Genomic DNA, 20,771 nt, shown 5'->3' with positions numbered 1-20,771 from the left:
AATTTGCCCCCTCCATTGCCAACACCTTGTGCCACAACGGCGGGTAATTCGCACGCGTGAAATGGGAATTCGCTTATTCTCGTCCGGCGCGTGCATCGCGAGCGTATACGAATTCCCAGATGTCGTGGGGACCTGGGTTAAGAGGGTGCGTGCGCGCGCGCCCAGGAGTCGGGGGGGGGGGGGGGGGGTGCTGAGCAATGGCACGTGGGGGAAGACGCTGCCACTACTGGTCATGTGATCGTCGATTTGTACCGGCCGATATTGCACAGATTTCAGAGACTCGGCGAGTGATGCCCCCTCTCTCCCGCGCAGTGCATCGTCGTCACGGCTCGTCACTCCGAACGTCACGGTGACCTCCTCGCCGTTAACGAGGGCCCCGCAGCGACGCAGGAGCGAGCAAAACCCGTTACGCGAAAGTCGAGTGACGAAGAGGTCGCTCGTAATGAACGTGCCGGCGAAAACCACGTCGCCAAAATAGTTTCAAGTTTGATTCTCGCCTTGAACAGCCCGACCCTTGTGCGTGCACTGTCGCTCCACGTGCCTCACATATATACACGCGTATAAATATATAGAGCGGTTTCTGCGATTGATATACTCTCCAGCGTCATATGCAGAAGCCAGTCGGGGGCCACTGACGTCTCAGGAAGGCGATCGCGGTACAAGGGGAACGTAGCCCGGATACGATAAGGGGGTTGCTTTGTTGAGAGTGGAAATTTTATTTAATAATCGATTATTAGGTTTTTATTTTTGCCACTGGCAAAATTCGGCAACCCTCTATGGTTGTGGCTGCAGGGTTTTTGATCCGAACAATCTGCCTCGGCAGCAGATCACGCTTTCACACCTGATGACGGACGCTTGTGTTGCGCCCGAAACGTCGCTATTTATTTTATTTTATACCCACGTGACTTTACCGAAAGGACCAAAGAGTATGGATAATATTGGTTGTTAAACTGAAATGGATTTTTTTAAAGTATTCCAAATGTTTTGCCAACTGCTGTCCATGCGGAAAGCAGTTCACCAGCCCGTGTTAGAAAACGGGCCGCAGATGCAGATATTAAAACTAAAACCAAGATATTTTTTATTTTACTAAGTAAGGCCCACTGAGCTACAGAGCTATTTTTTAGAAGCGACCTGGCCACAAATGATATCCTCAACGAAGTGGCTTATCATCACGTGGACATTTATAATAGCAGCCAAATACTCTAAACGCATGTTGATTCTAAATGTGGAGGGGAAAAACAGGAGAAAAATCCACGCGACCACGTGGAGAGAGAGAGAGAAACGCAAACGCCAAATGTACAGGTGTGGGGTCGGGATCGAACCCACGACCTCCTGTATAGCAGGCGAGGTAGTTAACATCTCACCACCTCGGCACCCACGCAACTCCTTCAAGTGACCCGTTTTTAACCACAAGCTCGGGTGGTGGCGGGAGGCAACACCAACCCACACACTCTGCTACAGAGAGCGATTCTCATCGCAAGGCAGAAAAACCGTTATTTGTAACTTCAGAGTTTCAGTCACATTTAGGCGACGTAGCAAGTGGCGATCGTCGCCGTTGCCTCGCAAGCCTCGCGAGAGTTGCCGAAGCGGATCGTGATCGACGCGTCGCTTGGCGAAGGCTTCCAGCAACTGCCCATAGACCAGTGGCGGGCAACCTACTGCCCATGGGCTTGCATGCTGACCTGGTCTCGGTGCGTCTAGGGTTAAGCGTGGGGGGTCACGATGTTACGCTCGCGGGCCCACTAAGCTGACGGAGGGCCCGTTCACGTGGCCCACCGACTCGTTCTGCGTTGCCCGTCATCGCCTGCCCTAGATGGATCGTGACCTTTATACGCTAGTGCTCAGGTTGCGGGCGGGGGGAGGGGGGTGGGTGGTGGTGCGAGCGTGTGAAGCGGGCTTGACCGGCAGTTGAACTCGATCCTTTTTTTTTTCTACATCGCCGGTGGCGGCTGCACCTTCGCCGGGGAGAGGTGGGAACTGCTGTGCAGCTGCAGGCACTGCACGGCGGTGGGGAGGAGCGAGCCGGCACCGTCGCCGCCGTCGGCACCGGCGCCGTCGGGCAGCGAGACGAGGAAGCGCGACACCCCCGTGTTGGGCGACACGACCAGCAGCCGCTGCCGCCACTCGGCGGGCACGGGGCAGCCCAGGTCCTCGGTGAGGTAGCGAACCCACTCGCGGATGAGTCCGCCGTGGGTGACTACCAGGACGTCCACCGCCGGATCCACCGCGGCGCCGGGGTCGCTTTCTGGGTTCGGGGGAGGAGACGGTGCGGGGGTGGGGGGGTGGGGGAACGTGTTCGGGTGACGGCACCGAATGTTGCGAGGATGATGGCCGGCGCTAGCACGGACACCACCTCAACTAAAGTATAAACTATTTTAACACGCTTTTATTTAACTCACTACGTCTGTTGTTGTATCCTAAAATCTTGTAACTCAATTTCAACCGTACTCCCAATGTCGTATCGTATCGACTGCAAACTTGGTGTAGCTATGTCACATTGATGACAATACTATATTAGTATATTCTATCATTAAAAATTAAAAACATATTTTTAAACGATCTTTTGTACGGCTCTAATTGTCCACGCTCAACTCACGTTGTCTGTAAATCACCACGTGGTCCCTTACGTCACGGCAAGCCTCGGGGAGCCACGCCGAGGGGCGGGGGATGTGGAAGAAGGGGAGGGGCGATGGGGGAAGGGGGCAGGGGGAGGGGCAGCTCGGACAGTACATTTCATTAAAGCGTGTTTTTTTTTTAAATATTTTTAAATATTTTATTTTTATTGTAACTAGGTGACGCCCCGCTGAGCTGCGTAGCTGTTTTTGCAGGAGCGGCCTGGCTATCACAAATTATATCTCAACGAAGTGGCTGATCGTGTGAGACATTGATAGCAGCCAAATCCTCTAAAACGCGTGATTTTGATTCTTAAAGTGGAGGGGGAAAAACCGGAGAAAAATCCACAAGCCACGGATCGAACCCACGACCTCCTGTACACCAGGCGAGGTAGTTAACATCTACTAGCTACCGTGATGAGAGAAAGAGAAAATGCAAACTCCAAATATTCAACAGGTGTCAGGGTCGTGATCGAACCCACGACCTGTATACCAGGCTAAGTAGTTAACATCTCCTAGCCACCGTGATGATGATGATGAGAGAAAGAGAAAATGCAAACTCCAAATATACAACAGGTGTCAGGGTCATGATCGAACCCACGACCTCCTGTATACCAGGTGAGGTAGTTAACATCTAGCCACCGTGATGATGATGAAAGAAAGAGAAAATGCAAACTCCAAATATACAGCAGGCGTCAGGGTCGGGATCGAACCCACGACCTCCTGTATACCAGGCGAGGTAGTTAACATCTAGCCACTGTGATGATGATGATGAGAGAAAGAGAAAATGCAAACTCCAAATATACAACAGGTGTCAAGGGTCGGGATCGAACCCACGACCTCCTGTATACCAGGCGTGGTAGTTAACATCTCCTAGCCACCGTGAAGATGAGAGAAAGAGAAGATGCAAACTCCAAATATACAACGAACGCTCTCACGGTCGCACGCTGCTATAAATACCGAGCACAGTCATGAGACCCCGTGAGGCTTTCCTGGGTAAACAAGCATATCAACAATGATTATTATCACTCCCACTACCTTTACTGCCATTACCATCACTATTACCATCATCACCACCACCACTAACAATGAAGACAAAGACCTCTCTCATAGCATCAACAGACTGTTGGGGCAAGTGCTTATAGCGAGCACCTATGAAGGCCGGCACGGCGCACGAGGGGGTGGGTCACCCTTGACTCCCCAGTGACGATGTTTACACACCGCACCAGGTACTCATTTGAGGCCGCATCGCGCTAGGGGAGGCCCAGGACCGGTACAGATAATCGTCACCGGTGCTGGTGGCCGTGAGCGGGAATCCAACTCGGGTCGCCGGGTTCGTAGCGCAGTGCCGCTGGCCGCCACACCATTGCTCCCCCAATATCAGTTTCAGTTTATTTATTAGGTATAGCCCTGTCACCACCATCACCGTTACCACCGCGGTGATGGCAGTGGTGGTGGCAGTGGTGGCGGTGGGTAGTGGTGGCGGTGGTGGTAGCAGTGGTGGTGGTGGCGGTGGGTAGTGGTGGCGGTGGTGGTAGCAGTGGTGGCAGTGGTGGCGGTGGGTAGTGGTGGCGGTGGTGGTAGCAGTGGTGGTGATGGCGGTGGGTAGTGGTGGCAGTGGTGGCGGTGGTGGTAGCAGTGGTGGCAGTGGGTAGTGGTGGCGGTGGTGGTAGCAGTGGTGGTGGCGGTGGGTAGTGGTGGTGGTGGCGGTGGTGGTAGTAGTGGTGGCAGTGGTGGCGGTGGGTAGTGGTGGCGTTGGTGGTAGCAGTGGTGGTGGTGGCGGTGGGTAGTGGTGGCGGTGGTGGTAGCAGTGGTGGCAGTGGTGGTGGTGGGTAGTGGTGGCGGTGGTGGTAGCAGTGGTGGTGGTGGCGGCGGTGGGTAGTGGTGGCAGTGGTGGCGGTGGTGGTAGCAGTGGTGGCAGTGGGTAGTGGTGGTGGTGGTGGTAGCAGTGGTGGTGGCGGTGGGTAGTGGTGGCAGTGGTGGCGGTGGTGGTAGCAGTGGTGGCAGTGGTGGCGGTGGGTAGTGGTGGCGTTGGTGGTAGCAGTGGTGGTGGTGGCGGTGGGTAGTGGTGGCGGTGGTGGTAGCAGTGGTGGCAGTGGTGGCGGTGGGTAGTGGTGGCGGTGGTGGTAGCAGTGGTGGCAGTGGTGGCAGTGGTGGCGGTGGGTAGTGGTGGCGGTGGTGGTAGCAGTGGTGGCGGTGGGTAGTGGTGGCGGTGGTGGTAGCAGTGGTGGTGGCGGTGGGTAGTGGTGGCAGTGGTGGCGGTGGTGGCGGTGGCTATGCCGCGTGTGCCTGTGGCCGTACCTGCCCGGCAATCCGAGGGCTTGATGCCGTTGCACGTCTCCGCGCGCCGGGAGGCCATCAGCGAGCAGAGCTCGAGGAAGAAATCCACCAGACGCGTCTTGAGCTGCGGTGACGAAGCAAAGAAAAATGCAAAGGTCCCCCACGCACCCGTGTAGGCTCTTAACAGGCTGCTGCTGCTGCTCGGGGCAAGTGCTGTTAGCGAGCGCGGCATGGCGCTCGAGCGGACGGTGCCACCACCCTTTGCCTCCCCGATTTTGCCGATGTGTTCGCACCGCACCAGCTACTCATTTAAAGACCGAGTCGAGCCTAAGGGGGAGGGGGCCCAAGCAGCAGTTCAGATATTTTGCCACTGATGTTGGCCGTGAGTGGGAATCGATGGGGGTTGGGGGGAGGGGTCACATTGGCCTTAGGGAATTTTGCGATCTCGGTGGGAGTCATTTTCCTCAATACTTCATTTTCGATAGGGTTATTCTGATGAAGATTGCTTGTGTTGCGATCGAAACGTCGTGATTTGTTTAATTTTTCTTTAACTTCTAACTACGTAGCTCTTGTTCAGAAGCTAGCTGGCCGTCAACAATGATAGCTAAACGAAGTGACCTAACAACACGTGCAAATTTAGAGCAGCCAAACACTCTAAACGCGTGTTTATGAGTGTGGAGGGAAAAACCGGAGGACCCGGAGAAAAAATCCACGCAACGACGGGGAGACACGCAAACTCCAAATATACAGCAGCAGGCGTCAGGGACGGGATCGAACCCACGACCTCCTGTGTACCAGGCGAGGTAGTTAACATCTCCTAGCCACCGTGATGGAGATGAGAGATGCAAACTTCAAATATACAGCAGCAGGCGTCAGGGACGGGATCGAACCCACGATCTCCTGCATACCAGGCGAGGTGGTTAACATCTCCTAGCCACCGTGATGATGATGAGAGATGCAAACTCCAAATATACAGCAGCAGGCGTCAGGGACGGGATCGAACCCACGACCTCCTGTACACCAGGCGAGGTGGTTAACATCTCCTAGCCACCGTGATGACGAGAGAGACGCAAACTCCAAATATACAGCAGCAGGCGTCAGGGACGGGATCGAACCCACGACCTCCTGCATACCAGGCGAGGTGGTTAACATCTCGCACCGCTGAAATCCCAGGTTCGAGCCCCGGGTCTGGGGCGCCTCGTCGCCATGGCTACGAAGCCGTGGCGACGAGACGCGCACCATGGCGATGAGGTGCAGGTGTGGGCCAGCCGTCAGTTTGGTGACACTGCGTGGAGGTGACCCCCTCACCTGCTCCAGGGTCTCTCCCCCAGGCGGCGTGAAGTGGGGACACCGCTGCCCGGCTTCCTTGGCCAGGGCTCTGAGCTGATCCACGCTGCAGCCCTCCGACGCTCCGAAGGACTGCACAAAGAGAACGATTCACCCCCGTGTAGCCTTTAACAGACTGTTGGGGCACACAAGATGGTGGGTGGCCAGCACCACGCCCAACCGCCTTTGTCTCCCCAACGGCGATGTTTATTACACATCTGAGGTCGCAAACGGGTTTTTATTCCTTACCCGTACCCGGCCGCACCAGGGTCGCAAATGGGTACCCGTACCCGGCCGGGTACGGGTTCCCGTTCCCTACCCGTACCCTACCCGAAATGAGTGACAAATGGTTACTCACCAGTGACTCACGGCCTACCCGTACCCGTACCCGGCCGCACCAGGGTCGCGAACGGCCAACCGTACCCGTACCCGGCCGGGTACGGGTAGCCGGGTATCGGGTAGGGTACGGATATCGGGTACCCGATTGCGACCTCTGCTACACATGGCACCAGGTACTCATTTGAGTCGACCTAGGGGAGGCCCAGGGCTGGTTCAGATACGAGTCACCGTCGTTGGTGGCCGTGAGCGGGAATCGAACCCGGGTTTGCCAGGTTTGTAGCGCAGCACGCTAACCGCTACGCTACTGCTCCCAAATGCACACACACGCACGTACATACACACACACGCGGGACACGCGGAATCACACCGGCACGTAGACACACGGAACCAGCAACGCTGAGCGCGTGGGGTCGAGTCCTGGGTCTGGGCGTCTCTCTCTAAATCACTCGTGGGGTGGAGGGGGGAGAGGGTTCATGATGCCCTTGGCACAAGCGCTGTTCCAGCACTGCTGAGAACACGAGTTCAAGCCCTGAGATGGGAAGGTTTCCTCCCTCCGATTCATAATAGCTGTGTGATAGACACCGAACCAGCGATGCAGAGGTGATGCATCTAGCCCTGGTTGTCGACGTGTCTCTCTCCGAGCAGTTACCACCCTGGGGCCATTATCAACGGACAGCAGTGGCGGCACGGTGGTGGCGGCAGTGGCGGCGGTGTCGGCAGGGAAACTTGCCCTCTCGCGCAGGCGCTCCTCACGCTGCAGTGGGTGGTCCCGGCAGTGATGGTTCCGCTTCAGGATCTCCTCTGCCGTCTAGACCACGAACCACGTGACGCACGGGGGTCGCGGACAGCAACACGCGGCAGGCAGAGGCAGTTATCCTGTTAAAAACTAAAACTATATTTCGATTTAAAGCTTTCGTGACTGCAGGGATTCATTTTCTTGGTTCTTTCGTTAAAGTCACGTAGAATGGATATAAAAAAATAATAAAAATCAAACAATAAAATAATTCTCACGACGTTTCGACCACAACTGAGGATGGCTGCTTGCGTTGTGGCCGAAACGTCGTGAGAATTATTTTATTATGTTTTATTTTTATTATGTTATTATTTCCCTTCTACGTGACTTTACCGAAAGAACCAAGAAAAATTAAAACAATATTTTTTTATTTTACCACTGAGCTATGTAGCTCTTTTGCAGAAGCGACTTGGGCCACAAATGATAGCAGTCAAAATACTCTAAAATGCTTGTTTGTAAGCGTGGAGGGACAAAATCGGAGGATCCGGAGAATATTCCACGTGATCACGGGGAGAGAGGACATGCAAACTCCAAATATACAAGTGTCAGGGTTGGGATCGAACCCACAATCCTCCTGACCGCCGTAGCGCCGACCGTGATGGTCGGATGTGCGACGTTGCTCTGCATGGCTCTGGTCACCCCTGGGCCCAGGGAGCCTTGCAGCGCGTCCCTCGGGAAAGGGCAACTGGCTCGGTCGATGATTTGCAAGTAAGAAAAACCACGCCTACGCATGGATTACGTGGTATATTTTAGGCGCGGTTGTGTTCAGAACTATTTTACGAGCAGGTACGGATGCCGACGGGAGAGCTGTATGGACGTTGAACTTCTTTCGCACCGTATGTAGCCACCCTGATAATCAGAGGTGAGGGGGAAAGGCTCCCCCCCCCACCTCCAAACCACCTCCACCCCACCCCACGTATGTTGATTTTATTTTGCAGGAGGACACCCCCACCCCACCTCCAACCCCACCCCCCACCGCAACCTCACCCCAACTCCACCCCAACTCCACCCCAACCCCACCCCACCCCACCCCCACCCCACCCCACCTCCAACCCCACCCCACCCCCACCCCACCTCCAATCCCACCCCACCCCACCCCACCCCACCCCCACCCCACCTCCAACCCCACCCCACCCAATCCCACCCCACCCCACCCCACCCCACCCCACCCCCCACCCCACCCCACCCCACCCCACCCCCCACCCCCACCCCACCCCACCCCACCCCACCTCCAACTCCACCCAATCCCACCGCACCCCCACCCAAACCTCCAACCCCACCCCACCCAACCCACCAAACCCGACGGCACCCCCACCCCAACCTCCAACCCCACCCCACCCAACCTCCAACCCCACCCCACCCAACCTCCACCCCACCCAACCTCCAAACCCACCCCACCCCACCCACCCCCACCCCACCCAACCTCCACCCCACCCAACCCCAACCCACCCAACCCAACCTCCAACCCCACCCCACCCAACCTCCAACCCCACCCCACCCAACCCTAACCCACCCAACCCAACCCCACCCCACCCAACCCAACCTCCAACCCAACCCCACCCAACCCTAACCCACCCAACCCAACCCCACCCCACCCAACCCCACCCCACCCAACCTCCAACCCCACCCCACCCCACCCGGCTCACCTGCTGCGCCCGCAGCTGGTCACTGCTGTAGACGCAGGTGAAGGGAACGTGCTGCAGGGCAGCGCCGACAGCTGCCGCTTGCTCGAAGCCCACGTCCGACAGGGGCATGTTGATGCCCTGGCCTGCACCACCAACAAGGCACCTTTACATCAGCCGCACATAGTTCACACAACAAAGGCTCATTCCTAACAGCGTGCTTCAGCCGCACCGAACCTCACAAAAATAATATTCAGGTGCCTACCTTGGCTCCTCCCACGCTCAAACAGTATATGTACAAGGACTGCATTTGACTGCAAGTATTGCGGTTAATGTAGACATGATTCCTTGCAAAAGGTGTCAGTTTTGTTGCCAGAAAAAAGGGGAAAACCCCTATTGGTAAGGACTGTTTTCTTGGAATTTATCTTACTTGATACAGCTGTCGTGCTGTGACGGTTCCACCTGAAGACGGACGCTTGTGTTGCCTCCGAAACGTCGTGATTTTTATTTTATTTTTATTTTACTTTTATAAATTTTACTTTGAATTTTTTACCTACGTTACTTTACCGAAAAAACCTAAGAATAAGGCAGAGATCCCCAACCGTGTGAGCCTTTGAGCGGACTCTTGTTGCAATTGTATATGTGGATAAGATTGTGATGGGGGGGGGGAAAGAATAGGCTTTAGGGGCCGTCCATAAATGACGTCACGCGATTTTGGACGATTTTAGACCCCCCCCCCTTAGTCACACGGCGTCACAAAAAGTCAGACCCCCCCCCTCAACTATGATGTCACAAAGCTCTGCCCCCCCCCCCCAAAAAAAATAAACATGCTTCAAATCGCTTTAAACGATTGTCATTGTAGTGCGTATTTAATGTGGCGCTGCACTCTGATGTTGTAGGAGAAAACATTTATTAAAAAGTTTATTTAATTAAGTGGAACGTGTTGTCTATATTTATTTAAAGTTGCGCATTTTTACGTAACGTCACATTTCTAAACCCCCCCCCCCCATCGTCACACATCGTCACAAATCTGACCCCCCCTCCCCCCCCTAGGTGAGTGACGTCATTTATGGACGGCCCCATAGAAGACTGAAGCCACCCGGAGCCGTCGCGCCTAGGAGTTGCCACACGTCCTCGCTGTCACCCCCAGGACCGCGCCAAACATTTCGTGGCGGCATCTCCAACCTGCACCGAAGCCGTCGGCGATTGCCCGGGAACGTCTACAAACCAGAGGTCGCAAACGGGTTTTGATTCACTATGAGACATCTCCTTTACCAGTGGCAAAATATAGTAGTAGGTTTTTACCCTTTCAACTGGTACACAAACTGACACCTTTATACAAGCAATCATGTTTGCAATAACCACAACACAAGCAGTCAAAATGCAAACAAAAAGAAACAACTCTGATGATGGTAATGTTTGCATTTTGACTGCTTGTGTTGTGGTTATTGCAAACATGATGCCTTGTATAAAGGTGTCAGTTTTGTACCAGTTGAAAGGGTAAAAACCTACTACTATATGGGTTTTGATTCCTTACCCGTACCCGGCCGCACCAGGGTCGCAAACGGCTACCCGTACCCGGCTGGGTACGGGTAGCCGGGTATCAGGTACGGTACGGGTATCGGGTAGGGTACAGGTATCGGGTACCCGGTTGTGACCTCTGCTACAAACCCACGCTTTCGTCGGGTTTGGGAGAGGGGGGGGGTAACCGATGGGATTCATCAAGTTTGGCTCCTCCGCCTCTCGCCGGTATCGTGAGATGTTCTCCTCGTTCTGCTGCTTCCCACGATGTGTCCCCCCCCCACCGCCACCGCCACCGCCCCCCTCGGTGATTTTTTTTGCATCACGGGAAGGTGGCAACCTCGGGTCGGGCCGACGTCTAAATCGGGCACTGCTTGGGCTGAGAGAACCTCGGTGACGGCCCCCCCCCCCCCTTCTCTCCCCCCCCCCCCCCCAATTGCCCAACTCCTTCCCCACCAACTCCGCCACCCCCCCCAACTACACACCCCCACAACTCCCTACCCCCCCCAAATCCATACCCCTTCACCCAACTCCCCCCCCCCCCAACTCCCCACTCCCTCCAACTCACCACCCCCCCTAACTCTCTACCCCCCCACCAACTCCCCCCACCCAACTCCCCACCCTCTCCAACTTCCCACTCCCCCCCCCCAACTCACCACCCCCCTAACTCTCTACCCTCCCACCCAACTTCCCCCCACCCAGCTCCCCCTCCACACCCCAACCCCCCCCCCCCAACTTCCTCCCCCCCCACTCGACTCCCCACCCCCCACTCGACTCCCCCCCACCCCCCACTCAACTCACCCCACCCAACTCCCCACCCCCCACTCAACTCCTCACCCCCCACTCGACTCCCCGCCCCCCACTCGACTCCCTCCCACCCCCCACTCAACTCACCCCACCCAACTCCCCACCCCCCACTCAACTCCTCACCCCCCACTCGACTCCCCGCCCCCCACTCGACTCCCCGCCCCCCACCCAACTCCCCACCCCCCACCCAACTCCTCCCCCCCCACTCGACTCCCCCACCCCACTCAACTCACATCCCCCCACCCAACTCCCCACCCCCCACTCAACTCCTCCCCCCCCACTCAACTCCCCCACCCCACTCAACTCCCCCTCCCTCAACTCCCCCCCCCCCCGCAACCAACTCAATTCCTCCCTCACCGATTTCGCCCCACCGCTCCTTCTATTCCGAGCCCTCTGGTGGGGGGGGGGGTTATCCAAGCTGCTGTAAACACGACACCGCTGCACCACCACCACCACCCAGGCCACGTGGTCACAAGCCCGAGTCGGGGATATTCTTAGCGGATGCCTTTTATCCACAGCCGGGGGGGGAGGGGGGGGGGGCGCAAAGATGGCCGATGGCGAGCGAGCGATTTTACATTAGTTTTTTTTTAAATGCAACTTTCGATCACAGGCGCGGCGGGTCGTTTAAAATCCCTTGACACGTGTGCCGATAACACCGCCGCACGTGTGTGTGTGTGTGTGGCCTGAAAAGTATAAAATATATCTAAAATCGGCGACGTTTTGAGCAGTGGTTCCTTTTTCGAAGCGCATAAATGCTAGTAAGTTTTATGGGCCATGAATGGCCGTCGCCTGGAATGTCACTCCTTGTATATGTGTGTATGTATATGTATGTGTGTTATGTATGTGTGTATGTATGTGTGTTATGTATGTGTGTATGTATATGTATGTGTGCGTTGAACTTCTTTCGCACCATACGTAGCCAAACCGTTTAAATCGGAGGTACACGTGAACGACAATAAACTATGGGTCTCTGTGCGAGTCTGTGGGTCTCTGTGTGAGTCTATGGGTCTCTGTGGGAGTATATGGGTCTCTGTGGGAGTATATGGGTCTCTGTGAGAGTCTGTGGGTCTCTGTGTGAGTCTATGGGTCTCTGTGTGAGTCTGTGGGTCTCTGTGTGAGTCTGTGGGTCTCTGTGTGAGTCTATGGGTCTCTGTGTGAGTATGTGGGTCTCTGTGTGAGTATGTGGGTCTCTGTGTGAGTATGTGGGTCTCTGTGTGAGTCTGTGGGTCTCTGTGTGAGTCTATGGGTCTCTGTGCGAGTATATGGGTCTCTGTGTGAGTCTATGGGCAGAGGTGTGGACTCGAGTCATGTGACTTGGACTCGAGTCAGACTCGAGTCATGAATTTGATGACTTGAGACTCGACTTGGACTTGCATAACAATGACTTTGTCCCACCTCTGAGGTGTGGACTCGAGTCATGTGACTTGGACTCGAGTCAGACTCGAGTCATGAATTTGATGACTTGAGACTCGACTTGGACTTGCATAACAATGACTTTGTCCCACCTCTGTCTATGGGTCTCTGTGAAGTCTATGGGTCTCTGTGCGAGTCTGTGGGTCTCTGTGCGAGTCTATGGGTCTCTGTGCGAGTATATGGGTCTCTGCGAGAGTCTGTGGGTCTCCGTGTGAGTCTATGTGTTTCTGTGCGAGTCTATGGGTCTCTGTGTGAGTCTATGGGTCTCTGTATGAGTGTATGTGTCTCTGTGCGAGTCTATGGGTCTCTGTGTGAGTCTATGGGTCTCTGTGAAGTCTATGGGTCTCTATGTGAGTTTAAATACGTATGAACTTTTTCGCACCGTACGTAGCCAAACCATGCTAATCGGAGGTGCGGTGTCGTGTTGTTATTTTTGTGCTTGTGCACCACTGCCAACGCAGCAGCAGCAGATTCAACTGATAATTAGAGACCCATATGGTGGTGTGGGTGGTGTGGGTTATGGGGTGGGTGGTGGGGAGGGGGTGGTGGGTGGGGTGCATCTTATTATCCAGTAGCCGTGTCTGAGGCCCAGATGTGTACACGAGAGCGCTAAAGACAAGTTATGGTTGTGTATCTTTCATTCCCAGAGATGCCTTATAATCAACTAGCTTGACTACCCGGCTTCGCACGAGACTTGGATTTTTGTCTTGGATTGATAAGGGGGGGGGGGTGCGTGACGTCAGCAGGCACACTGCGTGACGCAGCCGCGTGCGGATGACATCACAGATGCGACGTCACCGCTCACTTGCCGTGCAAAATATACCCATTATTGCGCCCCTACTCCCCCCCCCAAAAAATACAAAAGTCTATTTTTATAATGTTTGCATTGTGTACAGTCTGGAAACTACCCACAAGCTAAATTTAAAGTTTGTTGCATGTCGGAAAGTATGCTAAACATTTCGAACAGACACACATATTCACACATTTCCCTTTTATATATATATAGATAAAATAAAATAACGGTGACAGAGCTTCCCCGACACTGCCTACAAACCACGTACCTTGGATGAGACGCTTCCTGTTGTACGTGGTCTCGCCACTGCAAGAGACACAAAGACAAAGATCGCCCCCAGTGAGGCTGAGTCGACCTCGGTGATAATCGTCAGTGGCGTTGACCGCCGGGTTAGAAGCGCGGCTAGCATAACCGCTGCGCCACCGCTCCCTACTACAGGTACAACATCCCCCCCCCCCGTATAGCCTTAACAGATGTTTCGAGGCAAGTGCTGTTAGCGAGCAGCAGCGCCTATGAAGGCCGGCACTGTGGCACACTTGGGGGTTTGGGGGTGTGGACAGCCCCACGCCCGGCCGCATTTGTCTCCCCAGTGGCGATTGTTTACACACCACCGCACCAGGTACTTTCCCGACGGTGAGGTACACAGGCAGGCGTGCATGTGGGCAACTACAGTAAAACCTTGGATTGCGAGTAACTTAATCTGTGAGTGTTTTGCAAGACGAGCAAAAATTTGTAATTAATTTTAACTTTCGATTTAAAGCTTTCGTGACTGCAGGGGTTCATCTTCTTGATTCTTTCGGTAAAAGTCACGTAGACTTTACCGAAAGAACCAATAAGATAATTTTAACTTGATAAACGAGCGAGGTCTTGCAATACGAGCAGTACGTGCAGTCTACGCTTTGTCTGCCGAGCGTCACGTGATCACAACTGAGCAGATGGTTCGTCTCTCTATCTCTCTCGCTGCGGGATTGTGGGTAATCGTCTCCCATGCTCGGTCTCAGTCGGCGTGCCTCACTCGTATAGTCAACATCCGTGCGAGCGTACACTGTTTACTACAATATAGTGTTGTGACCACGTGTGTGTGCGTAAAGCATTTATTTTTATTTTGTGTCCAAGTGTAGCGGCTGTTCTTTAGTAACTATACTTCAAGTGAAAGTCGTCCAACACAATAACCCTCCTCAATTCTAGATTTGAAGCTTTCGTGACTGCAAGGATTCATATTCTTAGGTTTTTTCGGTAAAGTCACGTAGGTAAAAAATTAAAATTAATAAAAGTAAAATAAAATAAAAACGCTCCTCAACTCTCTCTCGTCTCCCTCACACCAGCCACGATTAAATGTAATCAATAAATTTGATTTCTTTATATTAAATTTAAATAATGAAAATATAAAAAAGTTATTTTGTATTAATCATTTTTATATGAACACAGTATTTTTGGGGTTGTGGAACGAATCATCCGAGTTTCCATTATTTCTTACGGGGAAATTCGCTTCGATGTACGAGTGCTTTGGATTCCGAACATGTTTCCGGAACGAATTATGCTCGCTAATCCAAGGTTTTTACTGTAGAAAAGTATGTGGGACAGACGGGCAGGCTGAGAGACTATTTGGTCAGACAGGCGGACAGACATTATATATATCCAGGAAGGTAGACACATACGACGTGGACAGATAGGCAGATTTGCGGACAGCGAGAGAGACCGGCACTCCTGTACGTGAGCGGACAACAGAGGTCGCAAACGGGTTTTGATTCCTTACCCATACCCGGCCGCACCAGGGTCGCAAACGGGTACCCGTACCCGGCCGTACCCGTACCCTACCCATACCCTACCCGTACCCGGCCGGGTAGGGTACGGGTATCGGGTACCTGATTGAGACCTCTGGGATGAAGCCATGTTGCAGGCGCGGGTGGGTTGATTCTAGGAACTTGAATTGTGAGAAGAGACAAGACGTTGGGAAATGAGTGACAAACGGTTACTCACCAGTGACTCACGGCCTACCCGGCTACCCGTACCCGGCCACACCAGGGTCGCAAACGGGTAGCCGGGTATCGGGTAGGGTACGGGTATCGGGTACCCATCTGCGACCTCTGGCGGACAAGCAGAGAGTCATACTCTTTGGTTTCGGTAAAGTCACGTAGGTAAAACAATCAATAAAATAAAATAAACGAAAACAACTAAATTAAATCACGACGTTTCGGAGGCAACACAAGCTTCCTTCATCGTGATTTTATTTAGTTGTTTTCATTTATTTTATTTTATTGTTTTACCTACGTGACTTTACCGAAAAAACCAAAGAGTATGAATCCTTGCAAGTCACGAAAGCTTCAAATCTAGAAGCAGGCAGTCCTGTGGGTTTACTTGGCAGGTAACGGGAGGGAGAAATAATTGTTGAGGCAGACAGACAGGCACGCCAAGAGAATCAGGATCAGAATATTTCAACTGCACGAGGAATCCGATGAGCTGGAAAGCTCTTCATCATAGAGGCACGGGCTAAGATCGTTACAACAACAAACAGTACACAAACACGACGGCCGTGCAAAGTGCAAGAAAGGTAAACAAAGCACACAAACACAAACAAACACAACACTAAACCATCTCCCATCATACCAGGCGAAGACCCGCTGTACTTTCATGTGTGTACCGCATGTACTGTGGTGGATGTACTGTGTACTGTGGTGGATGTACTGTGTACTGCGGTGTATGTACTGTGTACTGTGGTGTATGTACTGTGTACTGTGGTGGATGTACCGTGTACTGTGGTGGATGTACTGTGTACTGTGGTGATGTACTGTGTACTGTGGTGGATGTACTGTGTACTGTGGTGGATGTACTGTGTACTGCGGTGGATGTACTGTGTACTGCGGTGTATGTACTGTGTACTGTAGTGGATGTACTGTGTACTGTGGTGATGTACTGTGTACTGTGGTGATGTACTGTGTACTGTGGTGGATGTACTGTGTACTGTGGTGGATGTACTGTGTACTGCGGTGTATGTACTGTGTACTGTGGTGGATGTACTGTGTACTGTGGTGGATGTACTGTGTACTGTGGTGGATGTACTGTGTACTGTGGTGATGTACTGTGTACTGTGGTGGATGTACTGTGTACTGTGGTGGATGTACTGTGTACTGCGGTGGATGTACTGTGTACTGTGGTGTATGTACTGTGTACTGCGGTGGATGTACTGTGTACTGTGGTGTATGTACTGTGTACTGTGGTGGATGTACTGTGTACTGTGGTGGATGTACTGTGTACTGCGGTGTATGTACTGTGTACTGTGGTGGATGTACTGTGTACTGTGGTGGATGTACTGTGTACTGTGGTGGATGTACTGTGTACTGTGGTGGATGTACTGTGTACTGTGGTGGATGTACTGTGTACTGTGGTGGATGTACTGTGTACTGTGGTGGATGTACTGTGTACTGTGGTGGATGTACTGTGTACTGTGGTGGATGTACTGTGTACTGTGGTGGATGTACTGTGTACTGTGGTGGATGTACTGTGTACTGTGGTGGATGTACTGTGTACTGTGGTGGATGTACTGTGTACTGTGGTGGATGTACTGTGTACTGTGGTGGATGTACTGTGTACTGTGGTGGATGTACTGTGTACTGTGGTGGATGTACTGTGTACTGTGGTGGATGTACTGTGTACTGTGGTGGATGTACTGTGTACTGTGGTGGGTGTACTGTGTACTGTGGTGGATGTACTGTGTACTGTGGTGGATGTACTGTGTACTGTGGTGGATGTACTGTGTACTGTGGTGGATGTACTGTGTACTGTGGTGGATGTACTGTGTACTGTGGTGGATGTACTGTGTGTACTGCGGTTGTACGTATTGTGTGCAACGCCTGTGATTACGTGTGCGGTGTGTAGTTTGTACTGTGTATACTGTTGTGTAGCGTGGTGCATGTACTCTGTGTGTACTGCATGCACTTTGCTGTGGTGCACGCAGTGCGTACTGCACGTGCAGTGTGTACTGCAGTGTGCACAGTACACGCAGTGGGTACTGTACGTACTGTGTGTAATGAATGCACTGTACTGTACGTACTGTGTGCAATGCATACACTGTACTGTATGTATTGTAGGTAATGCATACACTGTACGTACTGTATGTAATGCATACACTGTACTGTACGTACAGTGTGTAAGGCATACACTGCACTGCGTGTGCTGCGTATACTGTGTGTGCTGTGTGTGCTGCATGTACTGTGTGTACTGTGTGTACAGCATGTACTGTGTGTACTGTGTATACAGCATGTACTGTGTGTACTGTGTATACAGCATGTACTGTGTGTACTGTGTATACAGCATGTACAGCATGTACTGTGTGTACTGTGTATACAGCATGTACAGCATGTACTGTGTGTACTGTGTATACAGCATGTACTGTGTGTACTGTGTATACAGCATGTACAGCATGTACTGTGTGTACTGTGTGTACAGCATGTACTGTGTGTACTGTGTGTACAGCATGTACTGTGTGTACTGTGTATACAGTATGTACTGTGTGTACTGTGTATACAGCATGTACTGTGTGTACTGTGTATACAGCATGTACTGTGTGTACTGTGTGTACTGTGTATACAGCATGTACTGTGTGTACTGTGTATACAGCATGTACTGTTTGTACTGTGTGTACAGCATGTACTGTTTGTACTGTGTGTACTGTGTGTACTGTGTATACAGCATGTACTGTGTGTACTGTGTGTACAGCATGTACTGTGTGTACTGTGTATACAGTATGTACTGTGTGTACTGTGTATACAGCATGTACTGTGTGTACTGTGTATACAGCATGTACTGTGTGTACTGTGTGTACTGTGTATACAGCATGTACTGTGTGTACTGTGTATACAGCATGTACTGTTTGTACTGTGTGTACAGCATGTACTGTTTGTACTGTGTGTACTGTGTGTACTGTGTATACAGCATGTACTGTGTGTACTGTGTATACAGCATGTACTGTGTGTACTGTGTATACAGCATGTACTGTGTGTACTGTGTATACAGCATGTACTGTGTGTACTGTGTGTACAGCATGTACTGTTTGTACTGTGTGTACTGTGTGTACTGTGTATACAGCATGTACTGTGTGTACTGTGTATACAGCATGTACAGCATGTACTGTGTGTACTGTGTGTACAGCATGTACTGTGTATACAGTATGTACTGTGTGTACTGTGTATACAGCATGTACTGTGTGTACTGTGTGTAGTGCGATGATTGTGCGTCGCTTACTGTCGAACAATGGTGATCGTGAACTTCATGCTGCTGCTGATGATAATAAACTCGCCTTCCCAGTGCTGCACACACACACAAAGATAAAGGTCCCCCGTGTAGCCTTAACAGACTGTAGGGGCAAGTGCTGTTAGCGAGCACCTATGAAGGCCGGCACTGTGGCACACGAGGGGGTGGGTGGCCAGCACCACGCCCGACCGCCTTTGTCTCCCCAGTGACGATTTTTACACACCGCACCGGGTACTCATTTGAGGCTGAGTCGACCTAGGGGAGGCGCAGGACCGGTTCAGGTAATTGCCACTGGTGGTGGCCGTGAGCGGGAATTGAACTCGGGTGGTCGGTTTTGTAGTGCAGGGTAGCGCTAACAGCTACACTACCGCTCCCCACACACACACACACAGGTACAACAACAACCGCCATTCGCCACTAAGTGGCGGTGACGTCACCACGATGCTTGTGCCAGGCCAAGTGCACCTTGAGGCCACGTGAAGTGTCGAAAGCCCGCTGGCAGGAGGTCACGGGGCAGACCCAGGTGCCACTGGTCGACTGACCGAGATGACCGAGATGACTGGCTGATGCACCACCTGTGCCCCCTACTGTGCCAACTTGCTGTGCTTTAGCCACCCGGCGCTCCGCTCGTTGTTGTGAGCGTCGCTCCTCCGCCCTCCGTTGTTGTTGGAGGGCGACTGCCTCCAACTGCCCAGTAGCGTCCTTCACGAGCCTCCTCCACTGAGGCCGATCTTGACACCGCTGGTACCAGTCATCGGCAAGTCCACTCAGCTCCACGTCCTCCTGTACCACATCACTCCATCTCTTCTCTAGCCCGTGCCGCGCCCGTTTAGCCCCCTCGATCCGGCCGAACAGAAGCTGTTGAGGCATGCGGTGGCTGGGCATGCGGGCTACATGACCCAGCCAACGCAGCCTTGCCTGCCGGAGGAGCTCACTGATGGGACCTTGCCCAGATCTTTCAAGGATTTGTGAGCTCCTCACACAATCCAGCCTGGTTAAACCCAGGATGGATCGTAGGCAGGCCAACCTCCTCGCGGTGCCGGACGGGCAACACTGTCGTGGGCAGTGATGTGGGGGGAGGGCCAATGCCCATTGGCCTCTCCCCTCATGGCGTCTGTGACCACCACAGTGGCTAAACGGGGGCTCTGGACGGGTGTGAGGGGCTGGTAACCCCTCCACCTTCAATTCATTACCACTAAACCACGAATTAAACACAGGTACACACACATAGGTACACACACACACAGGTACACACACAGGTACACACCCACACGTACACACACAGGTACACACACACAGGTACACACACACAGGTACACACACACAGGTACACACACAGGTTACACACACAGGTACACACACACGTACACACAGGTACACACACACAGGTACACACACACAGGTACACACACAGGTACACACACAGGTACACACACCCACAGGTACACACACACACAGGTACACACACACAGGTACACACACGTACACAAACAGGTACACCCACACGTACACACACACAGGTACACACACACACACAGGCCACTACTAACTGAAGCCCGCGACGACCCGTGGCCAATTAACCGCGAGATCACCACCACCACCACCCACTACCACTAACCACCAACACCCACCACCACCCACCACCACCACAACCACCACAACCACCACCACCACAACCACCACAACCACCACCACCACCACAACCACCACCACCACAACCACCACCACCACAACCACCACCACCACCACAACCACCACTACCACTACCACCACAACCACCACCACCACCACAACCACCACCACCACAACCAACCACCACCACCACCACCACAACCACCACCACCACCACAACCACCACCACCACCACAACCACCACCACCACCACAACCACCACCACCACCGACTCACCCTGCGACTGTCTCCGCACTGTGCCGAGCCGGCGGAGCCGTCAACGAACACGGCGCCCAGATGACGTCACCGGGCAACTCCCCCCGCCCCCTTTCAGCCCCGCCCCC

At 53.1% G+C, this 20,771-nt stretch overlaps 1 protein-coding gene across 2 annotated transcripts; it reads right to left on the bottom strand.

Annotated features, from left to right (window-relative positions):
• Positions 1 to 1,833: 1,833 nt before the first annotated feature.
• LOC133360391 (fructose-2,6-bisphosphatase TIGAR-like) lies at positions 1,834 to 20,739 on the bottom strand. Of its 2 annotated transcripts, none has more exons than XM_061579094.1 (8): positions 20,665 to 20,739; positions 18,748 to 18,812; positions 13,775 to 13,812; positions 8,997 to 9,118; positions 7,288 to 7,365; positions 6,201 to 6,311; positions 4,914 to 5,016; positions 1,834 to 2,245 (listed from the first exon to the last, which is right to left on the bottom strand). In XM_061579094.1, exons 2-8 carry the CDS (start codon positions 18,774 to 18,776, stop codon positions 1,932 to 1,934), a joined length of 795 nt encoding a protein of 264 aa, XP_061435078.1. In that variant the 5' UTR covers positions 18,777 to 18,812; positions 20,665 to 20,739; the 3' UTR covers positions 1,834 to 1,931. The 2 variants fall into 2 exon arrangements, with proteins under 2 accessions (XP_061435078.1, XP_061435077.1); XM_061579093.1 differs by lacking the exon at positions 20,665 to 20,739 and adding an exon at positions 19,222 to 20,441.
• Between the last annotated feature and the right edge of the window lie 32 nt (positions 20,740 to 20,771).

The sequence above is a fragment of the Lethenteron reissneri genome, chromosome 68 (assembly GCF_015708825.2).
Source record: "Lethenteron reissneri isolate LAM-NWPU_2019-01 chromosome 68, ASM1570882v1, whole genome shotgun sequence".
Taxonomy (NCBI): domain Eukaryota; kingdom Metazoa; phylum Chordata; class Hyperoartia; order Petromyzontiformes; family Petromyzontidae; genus Lethenteron; species Lethenteron reissneri.
Note: the sequence above shows the minus strand (reverse complement) of the source record. Positions and strands in the feature narration are given on the sequence as shown.